The 23544-nt window shown below is 57.0% G+C and overlaps 13 protein-coding genes across 13 annotated transcripts; 9 read left to right on the plus strand and 4 right to left on the minus strand.

Moving 5' to 3' along the window:
- Positions 1–830: 830 nt before the first annotated feature.
- Positions 831–3665, plus strand: Malapachy_0806 (protein of class 3 family; the record flags this gene model as incomplete). Its single annotated transcript, XM_018135319.1, has 1 exon — positions 831–3665. The coding sequence occupies one exon, from the start codon at positions 831–833 to the stop codon at positions 3663–3665; it is 2835 nt and encodes a 944-aa protein (XP_017992504.1).
- An 864-nt stretch (positions 3666–4529) lies between these two features.
- Malapachy_0807 (zap1-metalloregulatory protein involved in zinc-responsive transcriptional regulation) lies at positions 4530–5537 on the plus strand (the record flags this gene model as incomplete). The annotated part of the gene is made up of 1 exon (XM_018135320.1): positions 4530–5537. The coding sequence occupies one exon, from the start codon at positions 4530–4532 to the stop codon at positions 5535–5537; it is 1008 nt and encodes a 335-aa protein (XP_017992503.1).
- Positions 5538–5669: 132 nt separating this feature from the next.
- Malapachy_0836 (saicar synthase-like protein) lies at positions 5670–6512 on the plus strand (the record flags this gene model as incomplete). Its single annotated transcript, XM_018135349.1, has 1 exon — positions 5670–6512. The coding sequence occupies one exon, from the start codon at positions 5670–5672 to the stop codon at positions 6510–6512; it is 843 nt and encodes a 280-aa protein (XP_017992546.1).
- Malapachy_0847 (hypothetical protein) lies at positions 6489–8390 on the minus strand (the record flags this gene model as incomplete). Its single annotated transcript, XM_018135360.1, has 5 exons — positions 6489–6560; positions 6591–6714; positions 6749–6828; positions 6856–7821; positions 7848–8390. The coding sequence occupies 5 exons, from the start codon at positions 8388–8390 to the stop codon at positions 6489–6491; spliced, it is 1785 nt and encodes a 594-aa protein (XP_017992707.1).
- Positions 8391–8528: 138 nt separating this feature from the next.
- Malapachy_0846 (microtubule associated protein) lies at positions 8529–10481 on the minus strand (the record flags this gene model as incomplete). The annotated part of the gene is made up of 1 exon (XM_018135359.1): positions 8529–10481. One exon carries the CDS (start codon positions 10479–10481, stop codon positions 8529–8531), a length of 1953 nt encoding a protein of 650 aa, XP_017992431.1.
- Positions 10482–10776: 295 nt separating this feature from the next.
- Malapachy_0827 (l domain-like protein) lies at positions 10777–13374 on the plus strand (the record flags this gene model as incomplete). Its single annotated transcript, XM_018135340.1, has 1 exon — positions 10777–13374. One exon carries the CDS (start codon positions 10777–10779, stop codon positions 13372–13374), a length of 2598 nt encoding a protein of 865 aa, XP_017992594.1.
- A 19-nt stretch (positions 13375–13393) lies between these two features.
- On the minus strand, positions 13394–14242 carry Malapachy_0815 (lumazine-binding protein; the record flags this gene model as incomplete). The annotated part of the gene is made up of 2 exons (XM_018135328.1): positions 13394–14199; positions 14227–14242. The coding sequence occupies 2 exons, from the start codon at positions 14240–14242 to the stop codon at positions 13394–13396; spliced, it is 822 nt and encodes a 273-aa protein (XP_017992457.1).
- Positions 14243–14363: 121 nt separating this feature from the next.
- Malapachy_0803 lies at positions 14364–14903 on the plus strand (the record flags this gene model as incomplete). Its single annotated transcript, XM_018135316.1, has 4 exons — positions 14364–14626; positions 14653–14719; positions 14756–14843; positions 14875–14903. 4 exons carry the CDS (start codon positions 14364–14366, stop codon positions 14901–14903), a joined length of 447 nt encoding a protein of 148 aa, XP_017992506.1.
- Positions 14904–14994: 91 nt separating this feature from the next.
- Positions 14995–16944, plus strand: Malapachy_0828 (regulator of g-protein signaling protein; the record flags this gene model as incomplete). Its single annotated transcript, XM_018135341.1, has 1 exon — positions 14995–16944. One exon carries the CDS (start codon positions 14995–14997, stop codon positions 16942–16944), a length of 1950 nt encoding a protein of 649 aa, XP_017992603.1.
- A 181-nt stretch (positions 16945–17125) lies between these two features.
- On the plus strand, positions 17126–19372 carry Malapachy_0805 (hypothetical protein; the record flags this gene model as incomplete). The annotated part of the gene is made up of 1 exon (XM_018135318.1): positions 17126–19372. One exon carries the CDS (start codon positions 17126–17128, stop codon positions 19370–19372), a length of 2247 nt encoding a protein of 748 aa, XP_017992501.1.
- Malapachy_0849 (hypothetical protein) lies at positions 19364–20503 on the minus strand (the record flags this gene model as incomplete). The annotated part of the gene is made up of 1 exon (XM_018135362.1): positions 19364–20503. The coding sequence occupies one exon, from the start codon at positions 20501–20503 to the stop codon at positions 19364–19366; it is 1140 nt and encodes a 379-aa protein (XP_017992709.1).
- Positions 20504–20666: 163 nt separating this feature from the next.
- Positions 20667–21701, plus strand: Malapachy_0833 (hypothetical protein; the record flags this gene model as incomplete). The annotated part of the gene is made up of 2 exons (XM_018135346.1): positions 20667–20680; positions 20708–21701. 2 exons carry the CDS (start codon positions 20667–20669, stop codon positions 21699–21701), a joined length of 1008 nt encoding a protein of 335 aa, XP_017992543.1.
- A 245-nt stretch (positions 21702–21946) lies between these two features.
- Positions 21947–23500, plus strand: Malapachy_0831 (hypothetical protein; the record flags this gene model as incomplete). Its single annotated transcript, XM_018135344.1, has 1 exon — positions 21947–23500. The coding sequence occupies one exon, from the start codon at positions 21947–21949 to the stop codon at positions 23498–23500; it is 1554 nt and encodes a 517-aa protein (XP_017992541.1).
- Positions 23501–23544: the final 44 nt, after the last annotated feature.

Genomic DNA, 23544 nt, shown 5'->3' on the forward strand with positions numbered 1-23544 from the left:
AAAGTTCCTTAACCGGTTCTTCACGCCACAGCCACACACGCCTACAACTCCAAACAGCACTTCATGAGGATACCATATCATCTGATACTAATGATGTTGAGCCACTCTCACTACCCACCGTCATAAGCCCAGTTTTACCCGAGACGCTGGAAAGCAAGTTGTTGCAACGGTCACCACCCATCCTATCACCTGTAAGGTTTTCCGTGAATACATCACCTGAATTTGCGTCCGCTACGAAGCCGGAAAGGCCTACACAAATTCGACTTCCATCACAAAAGTTCATACCACCTACTGGTGCACTGACAGTGTCTGCTGTACTTTCGCGCTCTGGTCAATTTCATCCTTTGCCTACTACGCGGGCTACGTTCGAAGATGACAAGCATAAACGGCGAAGTTATTTCGATTTATCGCGTAGGAATTCAACCGACCGACCAGAAAATGTACAACAATATGATAAAGAGGATGAACAAGCGGACGAATTTGCCTGGAAGACATTGCTCTCTACATTGCCGGAGTCCATACAAGAACTGTGGCGTGAGAGTACAACGTCTGCATCAGGAAAGCAAGGCAAGAAAAAGGCCGGTCAACATCATACGGGTAGTGCTCTGGAAGCTATTGGTGCGCTGTTTCTCCAACAAGATACAGGCGGTCGTTTGGATGAGCTGAGTTTGAACCGGAGTTGGACTGGAGCTGCTTCATCTCCATGGGATTGGCAAACATGGTTAGGCCGACTTCCTTTGAAGTATATACTCTCTCTCCTCTCCTATATCTATGCTGCCATTGTGTCATTTGTCATATATCTGATGACCTTTGCCTCATCACTCTCCGGCATGAACTCGCCTTCTCTGTCTCAGTCCGATGAGCTGCCCGAGACACCAGTGATGATGCCTGGTGGCTACTTTCATGATCCAAATCAGTTCCCTATGCTACCCCCTCCCTTGATTGATGATGAAGGCAGTGACCCCAGAAGCTTTGAAGGCCTGCTAGGTGTCCGGCGAATGCGAGAACAGCAACAGCGTCGGCAACAGTATGAAGCTCTCGTGAAACGGAATCGCCCAGCCCACCGTGTAGACGCGTTTACTGCGTTTATTAATTTTGTTCGGTCAGCCAAAGCGACACAGGTACGCCATAAGGCCTACCGTATACCCAGACGTCGTTTTACAGCTTCGCGTGATCCTAATACACAAGTGTGGACATGGGGGAAATCGAGAGAGAAACCTAGTGGTACCCCTGCAAAGCAGGAGCAAGCGCCGTCTTATGAGCTGCCTAAGCAACCAGCGCAAGATGACATGGACTCTGCCGTGGAAAGTTCGCCATTGGGCTATGTGTCTGACAGCGAAGTCCCTTCATCTCGAGTTCAATCCTACAATGTCCCCTCATCACCAATGGAGGAGTTGGATTTGGCGATGTCTGTACCGAACTTGGAGCTGCCCAGACCTTCAAGTGCACAGGCTTTTGCCGCTGGGGATTCCCAGCCATTGTTGCATCGTCGCATTACGCCGCAGGAAATATTAAGCCGCTCTACGTCAGCACACACGTCGCCTGACAAACCTCCGTCTTCGTCGGCTGTGTCGCCTGCATCAAATCTGTCTTCAAATGAGGCCACATTAAGCTATGTTTGGGTCGGTGTGTCCGTCGTGTTTGCCTGTGTCACATTCCTCCCTGACTTTTGTGTATTTTTGATGGCTCACTTGCTAGATCTTGTGATGGATACGTTTGAAGTGTTGTCTTATACAGTGTGGTTCCTTCTTTGGATTTGGCAGAATATTACCGGTCAAACGATCCTTGGCCAAATTGTCTATGAGGCTTATCACTTGGTTCAAAAGGAATGGGAACATGTCATTCGTGAAGACCATGAAGAAGCGTCGGAACATATGGTTCGCTTTCTGGGCATTCCCCTGTTCCGCCAACCGCGTGGCTTAAGTACGTGGCAGGTATTGCGTGGTCTCATCGAGATCATCTGTATACAAACGGTTACGCGCGAGCAATATCAAAAAGAAGGAGCTGGTTTAGTCCGACTGCAGAACTGGCGTCGGCATGAAACCAGTACATCTTCTCAGAAGGAGGAAGGACAGAGCGAATCGAAGGACCCGAAGGCAGGCGTCGCTTCTGAGTCGTATGGCAGCAATGAAGAAGAAAGCGATGACGATGACGATGATGACCTTGTTGTAACGGATCAAACGGTTGATGTTTTGGAACTATCTCGGAACACGAAGCCACAGACCGAAGAACAAGTGCCATCCAAACCTCATCGGAATTATCCGTACGAGATGTGGCATGAGACCAACGGAGCAATGGTCCGCAACATTAAATGGGCTTCGCAGTTGTCCATGTCAGCCTATGGTTTGCGTGTATTGATTGTGGACTTGCCTCCTATATTCACGCCTTCCGGGCAGGAATTGCCAAAGCAGACCTTTGCTCATCTAACACGACTCCAGGCTGACGATGTCCTGCATGCTGATATTCAGAATTTGGATATGGAAGCAACGTACCTCCCTACGTTCTATATTGTCCGCGATATGCGGCGCAAAGTAGTCTGCGTCGCAGTACGTGGCACGCAAAGTTTCGCTGATATTGTGGTGGACCTGGATATGAAAACAGAAGATGTGACATCTTCGCTTGCCGAATGGCGTGACACTGAAGTCGACGAGAAGACAGAGCGCTTCGCGTATCACGCCGGTATTTGGCGCGCAGCCAAGACGCTTGTGGAGCCAGGCTCCGTGTTGTTCAAGAAAGTGTGTGATGCACTGAACGAGAACGAAGATTTTGGTCTGGTCTTTGTGGGGCACTCACTCGGTGCTGCCATTGCAAGTGCTGCTGTTATCCAACTATCTGAGTACCATATTGAGGATACGGGCCCGAATGCCGATCCCCGCAAAGGTGTATGGCGCACATCAGGGCAGACTGGGTACCCGGCAGGGCGTCTTATTCGTGCTATTACTTTTGCCCATCCCTCCACACTCTCACATACCCTGTCTAAGCGTGTATCCTATGGCCGAGTGCCGCTGGTCATCAACGTAACGTATGCCACCGACTTGATTCCGCGGTTCGGTCATGGTCAAGTACGAGAAATTCGCCGAGTGTTGGGTGCGCTTACACGTGTGCGCCGCCGGCGCAAAATGGTATCAACGACCATCAGCAGTCATCCCACGTATGCCAACGAAGACGATGAGATCCGTTTGCATGTTATCCGCCGGTTCTGGGATTGGTGGTCCATTCAACGAAACAAGTCGCCGGACCAGGTGATGTTGGCTCGCAAAAAGCTGCTTGAGAAGCAATTCTGGCGGCTACGTTTGGAGGTGGAAAGTGATCTATACACGAATGCTCGACGTCGATTCGAGGAGGCCGCTGCGGAAAAAATGCACGAGACTCAGACGCCCATGTCACCGTGGGTTCCAGAGGACCATTACAAGGCGATGCCTCTGCACACCATGTCGGGGCGGCGTCAGCGCCTTGATTATGCCACGGTGCAGAGTGAGTCTAGGCAAGGCGGTGTTCTCGTGCCTGGCGGCCGCTCTTTGTGGCTCAATGACGGCGAGTTTTACGACATTACAAACCCACTGGCCTTTTTCTCTCTGCCAGATCTACACTTTGCCATGTTCACTGATCACTTTCCGGCTGCGTACGAGGAAGCAGTCTTGGCATTGGACTCGACCTCCACATAATTAGGACATAGACTCTGTAAAAAAATGTTCGCTACTTTTGTAAACCGGGAGGGTACTCACCTCGCAATTGCCTCAGCTGGAGGGCGTGTCTGCGACATTCGCACGCCCTTCATGCTCGATTTTGCGATGGAAACTCCAGCGTGTTCATCGCACAGTATGGATCACGGCGTAGTAATGCCCGAGCCATGCAAGGATATGTTTTGCTCTGGGCACTGCGATGATGCTGTAGACGTGTGTCATGAATGTGACCCGCCCTTGGGATGCTCCTCAGATACCACAATTTGTTATGATCCACACTGTGCGATGCCACCGTGTGACCATGATCATATCACATCTTCGCTGACTTTTGGTGTACTGCCATGTACCTATCCAGCGACAGTATGTTGCACCCTACCGCATGATAATGATGCCATGATGTACCAGGGCCATGACCCGCTGGCGGCCTCCATGAATGGCATGTCGATGCCATGCACCTATGATTCGTGTGAGACAGGAATGGATACATCTTGTCTACACCATGTGCCTCATTCGACGCACTGGCCTGCGTGTGATCAGTCTTCGAGATGTGTTAGCGTGTGTGACGGGTTTGTGACGCCCACACCACCACCATACCCATCCTCTGGAACTGGCTCCATTGATATGAATTATGCTTGTCAGCTTTTGGAATCGACCTGCCAGGCTTGTACATCTACAGATCCCTTGGCATGCCACGCGGTGAGCACAAATGTAGCGCCCAGCCTTGTATCAATGACACCCAACTCTATGACGCCTACCTCGTCTCTCCTCCATGGCTCAGATGGCCCCGGATCAAGTGATACATCTTGTTCGACACCCTCGTCAAACACATACCCGATATCACCTCAGATGCCGGACACGTCCATGATCCAATTTCCTTGCCGCTGGGCAGGCTGCCAAGTGCAGATGCCCACGTTGGAAGAGCTAGCTTTGCACGTCCAGAAATTCCACTTACATCCGTCGGCGACGACACAGGATCCAGCAGCTTGGCACGATACCCAAAATATGGCTGCGTCGATGTCATCTCTGCTACCAGGTCCGACTACCTCCTCCAGTGCATTGACGCCCTCTACACCTATGCCGATCTCCACAGCACCCAATAATCCACTTCCCTCCGAGATCAAATTGGATCTCACCGAACATTTTCGTGAGGCAGAGGCGCTATTGCAAGAGTCGCATACGGCGTGTCTATGCCCTCCCGCCCAGGAAGGTCGCAAGCGGCACCCATGTGGCTGGATTCATTGTACAGAGAGTTTCGACACACACGCTGAACTTACAGCACATATAACAGCTCTGCATGTGGGATCTGGCAAGACCGAATACGAGTGCGGTTGGGTGGGCTGTCCCCGAGCACAGGAAGGGCGCAAGTTCTCCCAGAAACAAAAAGTACTGCGTCATATCCAAACGCATACAGGCGATCGTCCCTATGTATGCCCAGAGTGCCACAAACGCTTTAGTGAGGCCAATACGCTGACACAGCATATGCGCACACATACCAATGAACGTCCATACAAATGCGACTTTCCAGGCTGTAACAAGTCCTTCAGCGTCGTTGGCAGCTTGACCATTCACAAGCGGACGCACACGGGCGATCGTCCTTTCAAATGCCCCTATCCTGGATGCGGAAAGCAGTTTTCGGAGAGCAGCAATCTGAACAAGCATATTCGTGTCCACCGCGGTGACAAGCCTTTCAAGTGTCCAGAATGCGATCGTCGCTTTACCCGACCGGATCAGATGGCGCGTCACCGGAAAGTGCATGCCAAAGCAGCTGTTAGTGCCGCTGCGGCTCATGCTACAGCGACGTCTACATCGAATTCACCAGCTCCATCTTCTCACCCTGTACCCCCATTGGCGTAATGTGACTCAAGCGCCACGATCTTTAGTTCACACCTTGTAGTTAGCTTTGTTACGTAACGTTGCTGCGCGGTAGCGACAGTTCTCCACATTCAGAGAAGGGGACCCAGTGTCGGTTGACGACGCCCCTTTCGTATGCTTGTCCAAGTCGGCGGACATCCAGGCACCGTACACGATCATGGCGCATGGGTGATCAAGTCGTGTTTAGAGACAGAAGCGATGTTTTATCATGCCACGTACCATACTGATCCTGACGAGGAGGCGGCATTGATACGTGCGAAAAATGCACTCCAGGACTACTTGCCTGCCTGTGTCGGCATCGCAGATCCCCAGGGAGTATGGCTTCCTGGGTGGCCCACACATGCTTCCACCCCTCCCCCCATTCCTGGAGCCTACTCCATTGCCCTAGAGAACTTGACAGCGCCGTTTCGTCATGCGAATGTATGTGATATCAAACTCGGGACCATTCTGTACAATGAAACAAACCCTATGATTTCAGACGAAAAGCGCGAGCGTATGCAGCGAAAGGCTCAAGAGACAACAAGTGCGAAATTTGGTTTGCGTATTACCGGCTGGTGTACGTACGATGCTGCAACAGATACCATGCACCGAACCGATAAGCAGCCAGGCCGAGCCGCACGGACCAAGTCGGACGTGGCGCGGTTGCTCATAGACGCCTTGCAGTTGAAGGACGCACGGTATGCACGTATTGTGCGAGAGGCGATGCTGCCCCGCCTCGACGCTCTACGCACCTCACTACAATCGATTCCTGTACAGCTACGGAGTACGAGTGTTCTTCTGGTGATGGAAGGCGACCCTGTCTCGCTCAACAGGGGCCGTACTTCGCCGCCCGTGGATGTACGGCTCATTGACTTGGCACACTCACACTGGTCGAATACGCCAGACGAGGGTGTACAGCGTGGACTGAACTTGCTGTACGAACTATGCCGTGATCTATGTACGCAACTGCTCGGCTAATTGACGCCACGCTGCGGCTTCGGTCGTGAGGGTATCGTTGGTATGCGCCTGTAGAGTAAGGAAAGAGAAAATACGTACCGCCAACGCATCATGGATTTGCATGCACAGCGCATCAGGTGGCGTCCCATCTTTGTGTGAAGGATAGGTGTTCGTGGCATATTCACGTAGCAACCGCGCCATTTCTGCGTGAATGCGAGTCAGGCTAAGAGTCAGTGCCTAGGTTCAAAGAAACCTACCCTGCCATGAGCATGCCCTCATGCTCTGAGCTGCTTAGTTGGGCAATAGCACGGTACATATGCGCATAGGCTGTCACAATCTGATGCGTAAGTGAATTTCGACGTACATGCAATAATGCCTGAGACGTATGGCCGCTCCGCGTGAGGTCCGTAGATGAGGCGGTGACAGCCCCCCACAATTCCAGCAGACCCGTGCGTGGCGGTGGAGGGCCTTGGCGTGGGCCGACCGACAAATGCTTCATGGCGTCGACTTCCGTATCGAGGGCCTTGGCCACGAGAGGCCAAGTTTCCAAGACGTGCTGCATCAGAGCCGACTCCAACTCAGGCACAAGGCAGTGTCGCGCTTGGGCAACGCGCATAAGCTCCTGCGTGAGGGTGACCATTGTCAAGTGCGAAAGCAATGGTACATGAGGCAGAGCCAACATACTCTTACGGAAGTCTGCAAAGGCTTGCATGGCAGGCTCCATGACCTGTCGCCACGTCTCGCGCGTGACAATAGCCTTGTGTTCCTGAGCCTCGTCTTCGGACAAGCTCAGCATACTTTCGGTCGGCATCGCAGCATCCGGTGCCCATGTCTTTTTCATACCGACCCCGGCAAAGAACCGCGCTAAGAAGGCGTATTCGGAACACGCCGTATCGAAGAACACCCAGGCCAGGGTGTGGAAGACATGCTCGGGACTGGCATGGAAGTGCGTGTCTTCGCCCTGATACGCCATCAGTGCTGTAGCAGAGGCTGTAGGCTGAGCATACTGCAACCGGTCGAGCGCAAACAGCCCCTCTGGATGCCGCGGTGCATCGGCTACCAGTACTGAGGGCTCCGTCCAGCGCTGCAGAATACGCTGTAGCTCACGGGTGTACCTCCGGAACGCCGTTTCATAGTACAGACGCGCAGCATTGATATAGGCCAGTTGCACTTCTGCAGCAATACGTGGCGCATGCATCGCGAGGAATTCGTACAAAGGCTGGTTGTGAGGCAAGAGGACAGAGAACTGCAGAATCGGCAACGTTGTCGTGACAGACGTGCGAATCGGCTCAAAGAGGGAGAGAAGGTAAGGATAAATCTTGGTAATGGCCTTGGTGTGAGTGAACAGGGACGTACCAGGTATTTGCTTTGCTCGGCGACCGCGTTCGCTTGGGCGCGTGCTGTGCCGCCTTTCGCGACATCGTTCTGTTTGGCCTCGTACTCATTGAGCGACTGCAAGCACGTTTCAATTGTGTGAGCAGCATGAACCCATCCATGCAGATCCTTCTCTACAGGCGTGTCTCGCAACAAACGAACGACGGAGGGCGGGACGACACACGTCTCGAGCCATTGTGCCAATTCGGAGGCCTCCGCTTGCTGCTGCGCCAGTTGGTCACTGAGAGAGTGCGAACGATCTTGCAACTTTTGGATGTTGGTCGAGGCGGTAGTGAGCTGCGCTGAAAACTGCTCGAGCTGCTGCCGAATGGTAGCGAGGCTGGTACGGGACGTGCGAACCTGTTCAGCAAGGGCCTTCAACGCTGGCTGCTGCACAGCGGCCTGCTCGTCCAACGCATGATCCGCCTGCGTTATCATTCGGTCACAGTATGTGCCGATATCCACACGCTCCTTCTGTGTGATTTCGGCCAAGGCCGCGGCGATGTCCACCGCGCCGCCGTTCATGTCGTAGTGGAGTGACGATGACAAGGGAGCGTCGTCCCAAATGGAGGTGCGTCGCTACCCAAGGTGGAGACAACGAACAAGAACGAAAGACGAGGGTATACATACATACAGCTACCAATACACGGACGCCAGGCGCAATTACCAGCGAGGCAACGCAGGCGTATGCGCTCGAGATAGCGAAGAGGCTACTAACGAGCTGGGTGTACGTGTGTGCGACGACGTTGATGAGGCCAGCGATGCCGCACTACTCGTATGAGACGGGGGGGTCAAAAGAGCGTCCGGCAGTGTCGAGGCGGAGGACGTCACACCGACCTTGGCACTGGGCGTTGAGGCAACGTGGTACGGCGCCGTGCGCGATTGTGAAGCGGTACGTCCACGTGTCGCGCCCGGTCCTGACGCGGAGGCTGACGTGGGCGCTCGACGATGCGTCGCAGCGACCGATACAGGCCGCGTCGTAGGGGGGCGTTTGAGCGGGGCGTCCGAGGCTGCGGCGCTAGGCACATGGTTCGCCGTACGTGAGGCGCCTAAGCGATCTGTCGACGGAGCGCCAGGCCGACGTGCGCTGCGTGGATTCTCTTTCGCACCGCCAAGCTGATCACGCAAATAGTCAATAAACCGCACGCCATCCATCAAGAAGGGCATGTTGTGCTCCGCTTCCCAATTCGGCAGGACCTTGAGAAGCTCCTGCTCGAGTTTCGGCTTCTGGACCTTGACACGTTTCCGCATCTTCTCCTCACGGAGCAATCGGCCTGGATCGCCACGGTTGCCACGGCCCAGCAAACGGGTCCCGTCCTGCGCGCTTTCTTCCAGCGCTCGCGCTTCGTCGCAGATCGCACGGTACCGCCCAATGAGCTGCAGAATGGGTGCACGTTGTTCAAGCATCTCTGTCAGCTTGGTATACACAGCTTCATGCTGCGCAAGCAACTCGTCCCAATCAAAGGAGGCAGAGACCAAGTCGTCATCGCTCGGCAGCGTAAGGAAGTACGCAGGGAACGATGATTCACGCTCTGCTTCGCTCATATACAACGCATCCCATTGCTCCCAAATCTGCTCGCGCGTCTTGGCAATGAACAATGCCATGTGCTGCGTCTTGAGCACGCGCATTTTCTCCAGCTCCGTTCGGTAGGCCTCCACGACGTCCAACGTACTTCCGCGGTGATCAAGGACAAACGCGTCCATTTCCGTCTCGGGGACATCGAAGCGCATCCACAACTCGCATAGCTCGTCATAATACGACTGGATATTGGACTCGCGCTCGGATTTTTCGCGCTCCAAGGAGGTGCGTAGTTCGACACTCTGTTCAAGGATGGCGTTGGTAGGCTGGAGCAAATCCGGTGTCGCATCGCCTTGGGATGACGCTGGGAGTGGCATAGGATCAAACTGGCCATGGAAGGCCTTGTCGGCGTCTAGCACAGGCACCTGCTGTGTATACTCCAGAATAGCCAAATGGAAACGAGTCTGTGTATCCTGCTCTGTGAGAGCCACAGCACGACCTGCGTGCACCGTCACCTTAGGCATGATATGTAGTTCCGACCAGAGCTGCAAGATTTCTGTGATTTGCGCCTCCATCTGTAGTTTTCGTTCTTTGTACACGTCCTGGACACGGTGTAAGTATGCTTCCAGTTGGCGTAGCGTATCCGGTGTGACGTTGCGCATGCCATCGACATCGGGCGGAAGCGTGGGTTCCCCACCCGCTTGCGACATGCATTCATTCAATGCCTTGGCCTGACTAAGGACGAGGTCGCATTGGTCACGATGCGACTCATACAGCGACTCCAGCCGTGTCTGCTCCGCTGCGAGCTGCGCTTGCTGTGCCAGGAGCGCCTCTGACGAGGGGGGCGGTGTATGGGTAGCCCCTGTGACTTTGCACAGAAGCTGGATACGTTCTTCATGCTTACGGCACGTCTCTTCGACTTTCTCGACACGCGTCTGTACGTCGTGGACCTGCGCATGAATAGCGTCTCGAATGCACGCTTTAAGATCGGCCATGGCCTTTTCCAGTTCCTCTGGTGGACATCCTAGACGTTTGTGAAGTTGTGCCAGTTCTTCACTGGACGCATCAATAAGAGCACTGAGGGTGGATGCATCCATCACGGCCCCACAATCCTAGTGCCTGGGCCACGCTGACCGATGGGGGTGGTGTTGGTGGAGACGTACGTACGTAGGACAGCTGCCTACCCTCACAAGCACGTGGCCTACGCGACGCGTACGGCACGTGACTTGACGTGCGTCGGGGGAGTGTTGGTGTGGACGACGCAGGGCGAGGGGCAGCTGCGTGAGCCGCAGCGAGAGCCGCGACGCCAGGAGCAGCGCGAGAGGGCCCCGTCCTTTGTCCTTTTTCGCCTGTCGAGCCGTACCACGAAGTGGATTTCTTTCGTGGCAGACAATGTCCGACGTCGGCTCTGAAAACGGGACGGTCGTGCATCGCTCCGATGTATCGACCTTGCCGCCCATGTTTCTCCCGGCATGGAAAGCGACGCCGGCGCGTGGTCGTGATCGCTTCAATGCATTGGGCGGTGACATGTTCTCACCTATGAAGTTACAGCAGATCTTTCATGAGCCGAGCCCTTCGTCTATGAAAGAAAATGTACAGCTCTCATCGTCCACTACGTCGTCGCCGCGTGGCCCCGCCTCGAAAGCGGCGCATGCTGCGCTGGAGGCCGTGCCAACGCAGTCGGAATTTACGTTTCGGACGAAGCATGTGCCGACATCGACGCCCATGCCAACACGCCGAGTCTCTGTGAAAGGCGCCACGTTGAACGCAGCTCTCCAGGCGGAGAAAGCTCGTGCGGAAGCTGCTGCTGCCGCCGCCACAGAGACCGCCACGGGAACGACAGGATCTACCTCGGTCTCGGCAACACGGACATCGACGACGAGCGCGAGTACCAGCGCGAAACCTGTGCCGTCCACGCCAGGGGGGCCTCATGTCCCGCTGCGTCTGATCAATCTGCAGATGGACGCACACGTTCGCACAGGCCTGGAGCAGCTTGCGGAAGAGCGAAGTCGCGAAGCCTCGCGGGATGAATCATCAAGCATACATGATCTTCACACACACAAGCGCATGCGGGTCGCCTCGCATGAGACCAGTCAGACGCGACCAGTGTCGCGTCGCATGCCGCTATCGTACCGTTCGACCAACATGGATACCCAAACATCGCCGCCACACATGTCGCCCTTTGGCTCGTACCCACGCTCCATCCTTAAATCGACCGCGCAAGATACGCCGCGCGGTACCAATGCGCGCTCCATCAGCTTTGTGGATCCGTCGGTGCCACGTGAATCGCGTCTGGAGCGCGTCTTGGACGAGTTGGAGCACATGAACCTGACGCAGTCTATGCGTGGCGACATGACCACAGGCGATCGATCCCTCGGCACACAAGCGTCGTTCCGCGTGACGCGGGACAAGCTGATTGAGCTGCTCACAGACGTAGCGCCATGGGAGCCGGATTGGCATTCGATGCGTACGTTGGATTTGCGTGCGCGCCGCCTAGAGTCGTGCATTGGGCTGGCCGAGCATATGCCCGCGCTGGACGAAGTGTGGCTTGATCACAATGATGTGGCGTTTGCCATGGGGCTACCGGCCAGTCTGCGTATATTGCGAGCGTCGCACAACCACTTTTCGGAGCTCACGTCGTTCGAGCATTTGCAGCGGCTCGAGGTGATTGACGTGAGCCACAATGACTTGACGTCGCTCATGCCGTTTGCCCAGCTACCACATCTGCGGGAGTTACGGGCGGACCACAACCAAATCGTCGACCTGCATGGCCTCGAGCAGTGCCGAACGCTGCGTCGCGTGAGTGTGACGCACAATGCGCTGCATGGCACCCTCGACTTGGCCAGCATGGCATGGCATGCGATCGAGCGGATCGCACTCTCGCACAACCGGCTTCAGCGTCTCGATGGCATGGAGCATCTCTCCACCCTCCAAGCGCTGCATGTGGAAGCCAACGAGCTAAGCGTCGTGCGCAGTCTACAGATCTTGCCGCAGCTGCGTGTGCTGCGTGTGAGCGACAATGCCACCTTGACCACCCTCGACGTTGCCTGGGCGCCGCGGATCAAGACCCTGTACGCGGATCGGTGTGCCTTGCCACGCATTGAGGGACTGGCCCAGGCCGTCGAGCTTCAGCGCCTATCGCTGCGGCAGCAGCACACACGCCTGCAATGGCCCCTTCCTCTCCCGCCGTCCGTGGAGCGCCTCTTCCTGGCCGGCAATGCCATCCGGTCGCATGCGTGGCTGGGTACAACGCTGCCTGACTTGGTCTACTTGGAGTTGGCAGGGTGCCAGCTGACGCATATGGCTGCACAGTGGCAGCAGCGTACGCCGGCGCTGCGCTCTCTGAATCTGGACCACAATATGCTAACCAGCGTGCCGTCCTTGCATGCATGGCACCGATTGAAGCGGCTCAGTGTGGTGGGCAATCGCCTGGTGGCGCTCGAAGACGTGGTACAAAGTGTGCGTGGCCTGACGGAGCTGTGTGTGTTGGACGTACGCATGAATCCATGCACGTTGGGCCTGTACCCACCGATGGTTTGGCCCTGCGATGCTGGCGTCGGGCCGCGGGACGATGCTGTGAAAGCACCGCCTACCACCACACAGGCCTGGTGTCCTCCGCTGCCCAACCCGGCCATCGTACAACCGGATGCGGCGGCGGCATTAGCACGTGCTGCGCAGGCGCAGTACCAAGCCGCGCAAGCGCTCGCGGAGCGCTCGCAATTCCATAAACGCACGATGCTCTTGCCGCCGGAGCCCTCGGACACGACGCCCGGCTCGGATCATGCGGCCGATGGCGCTCGCGCCACGGTGCTGTTCCAAGCAGCCGATCAGCGGTTTGTTGCTACGTTGACGCGGCACACGCTTCAAAAGCGGCGTGTGTACCGCGGCCTATGTGGTATGGCGTGTGCATCGCTCACATGGCTCGATGGACTGGAGCTGGAAGAGCGCGACGTACAAGAGGCCGAGCAGCAGCTTCGATCCACGCTGTAGTTGTATGTAGAATGCGTAGTTAGGCAGAACGCCGCTGTTGAATCGTATCCACAGCGCGCTCCACGACACGCTCCAGCATCGTCGAAGAGAGGTGGCCACCCGACGAGGCGCTCTCATCCATACGCTGAAACTCGCCTAGCAAGGAGCGATATACGTACTTGCCGACCATGTCGAACTCCACGTTCACACGCGAGCCCACCGCCTTGGACGGCAGTGCAATGTGGTCCTGTGTGTGGGGGATCAGCATCACAGTAAACTCGACCGTCTCACTGGTAGGCACGGACGTGTCCTGCGTGCCAGAGAGTGGGCCACCGTTCGGCGGAGAGACGTCAATCAATGTGAGCGACGTGCCGTCCAGCGTCACAAAGCCCTTGGGGATCAGGTACGGCGCTAAGGTGGACGGCAGGGGGAGCGTAGCACGGTCCGCCTCAGGCTTCTCGTACACGAGACGCAGAGTTAGTGTCAACGCAGACTCGTTCGGGACAATCGATTGGAGTGTCGCCATGGTATCGACGTGGCCTTGCACAATATGCCCGCCAAATCGCGTCGTAGGCGACATCGCCCGCTCACAGTTCACCTTATCGCCGACACGCAGCGCGCCGAGATTGGATCGGAAGAGCGTTTCCGGCGCCAGATCCACTTTGAAAAAGCCCTGGTGCTCCTTCTCATCAAACTTGGTCACAGTCAAGCATACGCCATTCACAGCAATGCTATCGCCCAAATGGCAATCGTGCAGGATGGCAGCACAGTCGCCAATCACCAGTGCGTACGAGCCGCTCTCTGGATCGACATGGATCACGTCCACAACGGTAGCTACACGTTCCACTGCCTGTTAGTCGATCCAAGGCATACCTAGACCGGTGAACATCAAGCTGTGTGTCTGTCTGTGCGGAGAAGAAGCGTACAGGCGGGCGTGGTGGCGTCACGGCGTCTCGTCACGTGGAGGCGAAACGACCACACGACGCACGCCTCGTCGTTGACGACCGACCATGCCACGTATCCGCACGAGCCGCACACGGCCTCCGCCGGAGGGCTTCGAGGACATTGAAGGCATCCTGGAAGAGTATGAGACCAAGATGCGCGATGCTGAGAACGAGTCGCAGGAAGGCAAACGCAAGGCGGAAGGTGTATGGGGCATCATGCGCATTACGCACATGCGCTCGCGCTACATTTACGACTTGTACTACAAACGCGAGGCCATTTCACGCGAGTTGTACGACTGGCTCTTGGAACAGGGCTACGCGGACGCTGCGTACGTATGCATGGGACTTATACCAGATTGATTGCGAAGTGGAAACGTACTGGCTACGAAAAACTGTGTTGTGTACGATGCATCCAGTCCAGAGTACGTGTCGCAGGAGGAACACACTGACATCCTTAGGATATGAACTACGAGGGATCTACCTGCATTTGCCGTGTGCCCAAAGCGCAGCTGCGTCCGGGCACGTTTGTGGAATGTGTGCATTGTGGTACGTCGGTCCACGTCTCTCACCCACCCAGGATGTCGCGGCTGCAGCTCGGCTGATTAATATTGGCCCTTTTTTTGTACTTGTGTCCATAGGGCGAACGCCTCTCCACCTCCACCCAAACACACGAACGCGTGTTTTGATCTCTCCCTCGATGGCATCAACGACACCAGGGTTGGGCTCGTCGTCGGACAGCATACCGCAGCCTAGCACAGAGGCCGATACGACAGCGGGCACGACACCCGCACCTGAGGCCACCACAGCCGATCCATCTGGGTCGGCGCGGCCGGCCAGCTCGATGGACGGTATGCCGAAACCGATTGCGCTGCAGTCCAACGAGCAATGGACGATGCGTGTGAATCGCGAAGGCTTGCCGATATGCCGTGATTTGCATGGTCTATTTACCACTGTGCTCATTTCCTTGTGCGACCGCTGGCCAGACTGGCGGTACCCCTTGGCCTTTGTTTTACCTGCGGTCGTACAGCGTATGCAGGCCTTGCAGTTTGTGCAAATTGTACGCGACTCGGCGAATGGAATGCAGAATATGCTGTCGCTCAGTCAGACGATGACCTCGTTCACGATGGACCAGGAAACGGCGCACCGGATTTGTATGGCCTTCATTGACGCTTGCTTGCTAGAGCGGGTCGTGAACCAAGAAGGCGAAGTGTATGCCCCTTCTCCGAAAGGATTGCATCTCATCGACCGATTTGTCACGCGGCATGGTATTGCAACACGCAGTGTGAGCAATCTGTTGAACTTACATACACTCTGTGACAAACTACTGTTCCTCGAGCGTGACGAGCAGGACGACGTTTTGCTAAGTGATGCTGTCGTGCGCATTGTTTTCCACCGCATGGTCGGTCTATCACCACGCCGCACCGAGTCGAGTGCCATGGGTATGGCGATGCAAGCGACGTATGCCAAAGACGCGTTGGGTCAAATGTACGAGACAGCGCACTTTTCCTCGATCGAGGCACTCGCGTGGCTCGTGAATTTCACTACTTTGGTCTCGGTGGATGAAGCCATTGTACTGGCCGCGCATATGGTCCGTCTTGGATGGCTCGAGCCGGAGACGGATTTGCCACCGAGCCGCTCGAACCGTGTAGCGACCGTCCGTGTGGACGAGTCGATGACTGTGGATGGCGCTGCGTGCGAAGGCACGTTTGTGGAAGGAGAAGTGTACCATATTACTGAGCTTGGCGCTACGATTGCATGGAAAGTCGATTTCGTGGAGCAGCCCTCCACCAATGCCGCGACGGAGCGTCCTCCTACCTCGTTCTTCCAGGGCGAGCGGAACACGGATATGCGCTCTGTGTCGCCTACGATGGATGCCTTTGAATTGTATGGCACGTACGTTAACGAGAACCCTTCCAACACTGCATCGCCTGACTTGGCCACAGGCGGTCCGGCCGTGTCGCGCAAAGCCTCTGGCGTCTCGAGCATCCGCCGCACTCACAGTGTGAAGAGCCCTACACAGGCACCCAGCACCACCACACGCTCGCCCACAATGCCGTCAAGCACTGTTGTACGTCGCCCTATCCGGGAAGTGCTTCGCACAGTCTCTCTGCGTCGCGCGTTTTCGGCGTACCTTGCCTCTACGCCATCGGCCCTCGCGTTGCCGTTCTGGTGCCAAATTGAATGGTTCCGATCGGATTGTCGTCAGGCGACAGCTGGTACACTCGAGCAAGTATATGTGGCGGATCCTGTCTTGCATTTGCCCTCGGAATCATCGCTGCCTACGCATGTGCAGCGCCCAGCTGGTATTGATGGGCCGCGGATGCGCACAGCGATGCGCGCTCTCCTAACAGAGAGTGCCCGTGTTCGACTGCTGCCGTTCCTTTGGTCGATGGAAGGCATGCAAATCCAAGCTTTGTCGCTTGAAAAGCTTCAAGCGGCTCTCGATACCTACATGGCCGTGCCTTCCATGGCGGTGGACGAGGCCGGTTGGCCGACTTCGGCGGCCGCGCAATCCAGTGAAGGCCAGCTCGCGAAAGTGTTGTTGACAAGTGCTGCTGTGCAGAAGGAGGTCCTCGCGTACTTGGCCAGCACCGCATTGACGCAGTACTATGATGCTATAGACCGTGGCGAGATTGCAGCGCCCTAAGTAGATATACCAACATCGCGTTCGTTCGTACCTTGCGGTGGAAGCGTCGCTGCCTGCCTAGGGCACAAGGAAAAAATCGCAAATATGCCCTGCTAGCAGGGGTGCACACCAGGGCCCCTGTCACAACCTGTTCGTAAGTGCGCCCGCCAGCCCCTTACTTGCGAGGAGTGGGGCGGACATCATGGCTGGGATACCACCTCCGGGGCCTCCTTCCTTGCAGGGCCTTCCTGTGCCTTTATCCTACCAGAACCCGGGGCCTCATGCACCACATCCAGCACCGCACCATGGCTACTCGCCGCTGCCTGGCCACGTCGAATCCAGTGCCGCGCCAAGTCCCATCCCTAGCTCGGGGCCTGTAGCCAGCGCTTTGTCTTCCGTTTCAGCTGTTCAGCAACCAGAAGGAACGTATGCGCATGCGTCGCCTGGCCACGTCGAGCCCACTGTGACTGCGCCTCTGATTCCCAGCGCGCCGAGGCGCTTGACGGGTGTTATGTACGATGAACGTATGCTTCTGCACGAGACGCCTGCGGACGAAACGCATCCGGAGTGTCCTGCCCGCATTAACCACATCTACGAGCGTTTGCACCAGTCTGGCTGCCTCGCACGTATGGTGCGACTGCCTTCGCGCGAAGCTACGCGTAACGAAGTCTTGCTGGTTCACGAGCCGGACGTATGGGACTCGTTCGAGGCGTTGATGTTACGATCTCATGAGGAACTCAAGGCGTACAGCGTGGACCTTGAAAACCGTGCCTCTTTATACCTCAACCGAAACTCGACTCTCTCTGCGCGTGTGTCTTGTGGTAGTGTCGTGGATCTGTGTGTGGCTGTGGCTACAGGGCAGGTTCAGAATGGGTTTGCTATTGTACGCCCGCCAGGGCATCATGCTGAACCGACGTGCGGCACAGGCTTCTGTCTGTACAACAATGTGGCAGTAGCTACCAAGCACTTGATGCAGATGTCGCCCACGTCGCCTGCGCATGTCAATCGTGTGCTGATTCTCGATTGGGATGTGCACCATGGCAATGGCACACAGCGTGCCTTTTGGGACGATCCCAATGTGCTGTATATCTCACTTCATCGGTACGAAAACGGGACTTTTTACCCGGGCACGACCTATGGCCACTATGATCAAGTCGGTGGGCCGTCTGCGCGTGGTAGGACCGTCAACGTTCCTTGGCCCTGTGCAGGCATGACCGATGCGGACTATTTGCATGCGTTCCAGCACTGTATTATGCCAATCGCCTACGAATTTGCCCCCGACCTCGTCATTATTAGTGCCGGGTTTGACGCAGCCCACGGCGATATCCTAGGCGAATGCCATGTGTCGCCGGAAGGCTATGCCCACATGACACACCAGCTCTTGGCGCTCGCCGGTGGGAAACTTGTCGTGGCGTTGGAGGGCGGGTATACGCTGGAAGCCATTGCCGACTCTGCCTTGGCCGTCTCGCACGTGTTGCTGGGCGATCCGCTGCCTGCGCTTCCTCCGGGTCTCGTATGCAGCACGGCTGGCGCAGACACTGTGGCGCGTGTCGTGCGTACGCAAGCGCCGTACTGGCGCTGCATGGCCACGTCGCTTACCTACCCGCCTCTGTCGACCAGCGATGTGGAGACAGGGCCAGCGAGCATGGCGGCGGACAAGATCGTCTCGGTTCCTACACAGCCATTGCGTGAACTGGTTTTGCAGGGCCGCACTGCTCACTTGTGGTCGACGCACGAGCTGATTCCACTGCCCTGCCACGAATCGACGTCGCCGCTGAGCCCTGGGCAAGCTCTTTGCTCCTCGTCGCTTTTGATACCTACGACACAGACGCTCGTGGTCTTTGTCCATGACATGGGCCCTGTACACATAAGCCATCCAGACGATACAGAGCATGGCGCTGTGTACGTGTCTGATGCGGCAGACGATGTCGTGGCATGGGCTGCAAGGCACAAGTATGCGATTATGGATGTGAATACCAAGGTGCCTTTACCTGTACGAGCCATCCGCAACCACGATCACGACAAAGTCACCCTCCCAGCCACGGATGCGCAGGACGCCTCCACCGTGCTTGCGACGCAGTTGGAGTATATTTGGGACAACTTTGTATCGATCTCGCCAGCGTCCGACATTGTGCTGATCGGTCTTGGTACAGGCTGCCAAGGGCTCATGCACCTCATTACACAGCGGGCTGTGCAAAACCGCGTTCGTGCCATCCTCCAGGTCCTTGGTATGAACCCGATCCCTCTACTTCCCAAGATGCAGCCCGAGCTCAAGTCCTGGTACAAGAAGCATGCGTATGTCTTGTGCCCACACGATCACCCACGCTTTATGTGGAACGAGCAAAAGTCGTCCGGCAAGCGGCTCGGTAAGGTCGAGCAAATGCAGAGCGATTCGCCTATGCACATCCTCTTAGAGGCCCTGCCGCGTTTGGACGCGATGCTAGCCTAGTTGGCTTATAGTTCCGTCCACAGTCTGTGTCACACTCTCTTCCTGCTTCTCACGTGCCGGCGGCGTGGCACTGCCTTGATCGTCTTCGGCCTTGCGATGCGGTTGTTTCTCTTCCGTAAGCGCAGGCGGCCGACGCAGCGCAAGGATGGTATCGAGAGAGAGTGTCGCACGCTTGCCCCACTCGCCATGCGTCTCTGGGCGAAAGTCCGCGTACAGACCATAGGCGGCCGTTTGCAAGGCCGTTGTCGATCCATCTCGATCCACGTACGAATTGGCGAGCAGCGTTAGGGCCCCCATCACTTGTGGCAAGGTCTGGAACATGGAGCGACGCAGATACTCAAACGCTCGCGAGGGCGGTACAATATCCCCTGCATGCAGACCTCGATACTGGCCATTGCGTAGGCAGATCACTGGGATCTTTGTGTGCAAGAACTCGATATGTGGCTGGTTTTCACTCACTGTCAGTGGCGTCCGTCCACTGTGCATCGCTTCTGGACGCTGCAGCGTGCGTGCCCGTGCTTCCGCGGCGAGGCTTACATAGCACTGTGCCAGGCTCAAGGCCTCGTTGATACCAAACCCCAGCTGCTGCAATACGACCACGGCCCATGCTGTCATTACAGGCGCCCGGTTCACCACCACATGGCGGCCACGAAGCGTACTCTCGTCCAAAACGGGGTGGAAATCAAAGGTATCTTCGCTTTCATGGTCCACCCCCACGCGAGATGGCGTAGCTACATTGCCCCATTCACGGCGTACTTGGGCTTCTGTACGTAGACGCTGTTGTTTTTCCATTCGTTCCGCTTCACTTAGACTCGTGCTGTCGTTCGTCAGCGCTACGCTCTGCAGGACCTGTACTATGCGATCACGCGTGGCTCCTTTGCACGGCGCGCCAATTTCTTCCAATTCAGGCGCAGAGATACGGCGCAGGTGTGCTCTTGTGCATCTCTTGCTTTGTGCCAAGGCATGAACGGTTGTCATAGCTTCTGTAACGGACACATGGGCCGTGCTATGTAGCGCATGAATCAGGCGAGGCAGGGGGATGGCGTCGTCCTTGTCAGCCTCTTTCAATGTCTCTGTGCCTCTTGTTGTGGGCGGCGGCGTCGATGCAGCGGATGTTGCCTGCGCACGCATCCGCTTCAACAGCGACGCGGCTCGGTCGGATGTGGATGCTGACCGTTTGGGTGGCATCGATGCGCAACCGCAGGGATGACGTCTTGCAAGCAGGGTGTGTGCGCGGACCTCCACTTCTTTCTACGACGGTAGCGGCGTAGACAGCTGTGTCGCGGCCTCGAGGATGGCTGTCACTGGGTATGTACACACGGATACTTACCAAAGAACTGCCCGCATACCTGCCCTACCGCCCAATGCGCTTGGTGCCATTGCAGCACACTTGCAAAATCAACATGGGGCGCAGCCAGCAGGGCCATGGCGCGTACGATTCCGCCCTTTTCGTCCTGTTCGCAACACATACGGCGAAAGCACCTCATCGCATCCTACTGAGGCGCAGGCGGACCGACGAAAACGACGTGTGATGTGGGATGTGACGGATGCTGCACACCCGCAACATGTCTTCCTCGTGATGGAAGATGCTACGCAGCCAACGCGTGCTGAGCTTCGCGCGTCTGCTTCGTCCACCGATGCGGTGTCCCACCCTGTACCTACACGATGGCATGCTCATGTCGTAAGTGCTGAGTTCCATACGCTCTTGCGGCAATCTGGCTTGCCCGGGCCGCTCGGATCAGCGGCGGGCACGCCGGGCCCTGGCGCATGGGTCCAGCGCGGTGCGCATATCACGCTGGACGGTCTTTCTTTTCGGGTGCGCGTACGAGGCTCCCATTCACGCAATGGTGCGTTGGATTATGCGGCCGAGCATGACGAGTGTATTCTGAGCATCGGTAATGTTGTTGTGGGTACAGATCGTGTGAGTGGTGGCATGGTCGAGATCCAGTATCTTCCGCTCTCCCACCTATCGCCCGACTCCACGCTGCTTGGCTCGATCTTGGTATCGCTCTTACCTCCTGATATTGTGCCCCTCCTTTCCCCCCTCACGCCGTCCTTATCTATGGCCGTGCCCACGGTGGCCCCACGTACTATGCTCCCAGCTGAGCAGTTGGAAGAAATTGTACCTGCCAGTACCGCTGCATGGCGGATGCCTCCTCCGGCGCCGACCCATGCGCCAGGGTTCGAGGCGTGGGACGATTCTCCTTCCACAGAGACGACAACCCCGCCGTCTTCCATGGACGACGCGGTGGGATGGACAGGTATCGAGGCTCGAAGACGTATGGCCTACGTCCATCTATCCATGCTACGAACGGAAGGTTTAGCATGACATACCCAGCTAGCTTGTATAGGATCTACGACACGACCATGGCCACTCCCTCCACCGACGGACGCAGCGGCCTGCTTCCCTGGCAGCTGAGCTGCCCATTGGGCTAGCCTACGGCCTCCACTTGCGCGCTGGCTGGCTGGCTGGCTGCACGCGCCAAAGGGGGCGCGACGCGCTTTCGCAACGGCCGAACGAGCGTGTGGCCTTCCTTTCTCTGGTCATCGATCTCACTTGCCTTGCCCAGCAGCATGAGCGCGCCGAGTACGCCGAGGGCCGTCCTTCTGAAGGGGCCTACGCTAAACTCGAAAGTGTTTATGACCGCGCTCCCGGAGCGACATGAGGACTTGGTCGCCAAGGCATGCGATCTCTTCCGCGTGCCTGCTGACCATACGCCGCAGCTGTACGTGTCGTGTCAAGCTTCCGTCGGCCCAGCGTCGAGTGAGCAGCGTGGGGCCTTGCTTCTGGCTGATGCGATGCCCTTCCTTCGTGATCGCGAAATGATCACTGTGCGGTGGGCACCGACGGATGTGCCTCGACGTGATAAGGACGGTCGTGTCCAGTGGGATCCCAAGCTGGACGACGTGCGTGCCGGCCTCACCCCTGTGCCACGCGTCCCCGGCCCACCGCTTTGGCGCGGTCCACAGGCGCGAGCTATGCATGTTGCTCGCGTGCTGGAGCGCGAACGTGCCAACTACAGCGACGATACAGTTCGGAAACCTGTGCTGGCCAGCCCTTCGTCGCCGATGCCATCAGTGGCATCCTCCGACCCCACGACGGCCGCATCGACTCCAACCCCCCCGACGACCGACGACGTGTCGTCTGTGTATACCAAGCCTGCTGCTATGCCGCCATCCGAGTCGCCCTTCCACGAGCCGCTTCTCTCGCCGCCGCCCAGCTCACCGACCGAGTCGCCCAGCTCTGCAGCACGACCTACGCCGACGGAAGCTCTAGATATGCCCATGTCGCCAACACCCCAACGTAAAATGGCGCCTTTGGAGTGGCCTGGTGATAGTGACGACGACGCCTCTCCGCGTCTGCGCCTGGCTCGTGATACCAAACCGACGACGTCAGACGAAGTTCCTCCGTCGACTGTCACAGATCCGGACGACGAGGGCGCGATGGACGACACTGCCACATCTTCACGCAAGGGCGGCTTTGGTGCATGGTGTGCACGTTTGAATCCGTTTGCGCGTGGTGAGGAAGAGATGGCGCAGCGCACAGCCTCACCGCCTCGTAGCACTTCCCCACGAACGCGGAAAGCCACTGAGGACGACAACGATGCGGCCAAGACGCCTGCGACGGACACACCTACCTCCTCACCCTGGACCGCACAGGGCGCTGTGGCGTACGATATCATGACCCAGGTTCTTGTCGCTGTTCGTGAGCATCCAAAGAATGTCCACTTTACCAAGCCCCATGAATTCCGCTGGCCACAGCAGGATGGATCGACGTTGGGCGTGTGTGTGTCCAAGCGCACGTTTGACTCTGAGGCGCCCCTGGCCGTGTTTGCCGAGGCGCTGCATGCCTTTTTCGATACGAAACCTGTGTCCGTGACCGGTACGATGCGTGCGCACGAACGGGAAGCCGCCATGCTTCTCAAGTTTGCCGAGACGTTGATGGGCGAGCTGCAGCGTACAAGTGCGCCGCCGCCACCGCCTGCGCCGGAACCCAAGGTGGCCGCGCCTGCTACCTCGACGCGTGGCAAGCGTGGTGCCGCGGCGGTTCAGCGGGCTGAGACGGAGGCACCTGTCGCCAAACGCACGCGTCGGTCCTCGCGGCGTGCCACTGGCCGTCGCTCCTAGCTAGCTAGTCTTTCTTTGTACATTAGAATCATGTCACTACCACA

The sequence above is a fragment of the Malassezia pachydermatis genome, assembly GCF_001278385.1.
Source record: "Malassezia pachydermatis strain CBS 1879 chromosome Unknown scaffold3, whole genome shotgun sequence".
Lineage (NCBI taxonomy): Eukaryota > Fungi > Basidiomycota > Malasseziomycetes > Malasseziales > Malasseziaceae > Malassezia > Malassezia pachydermatis.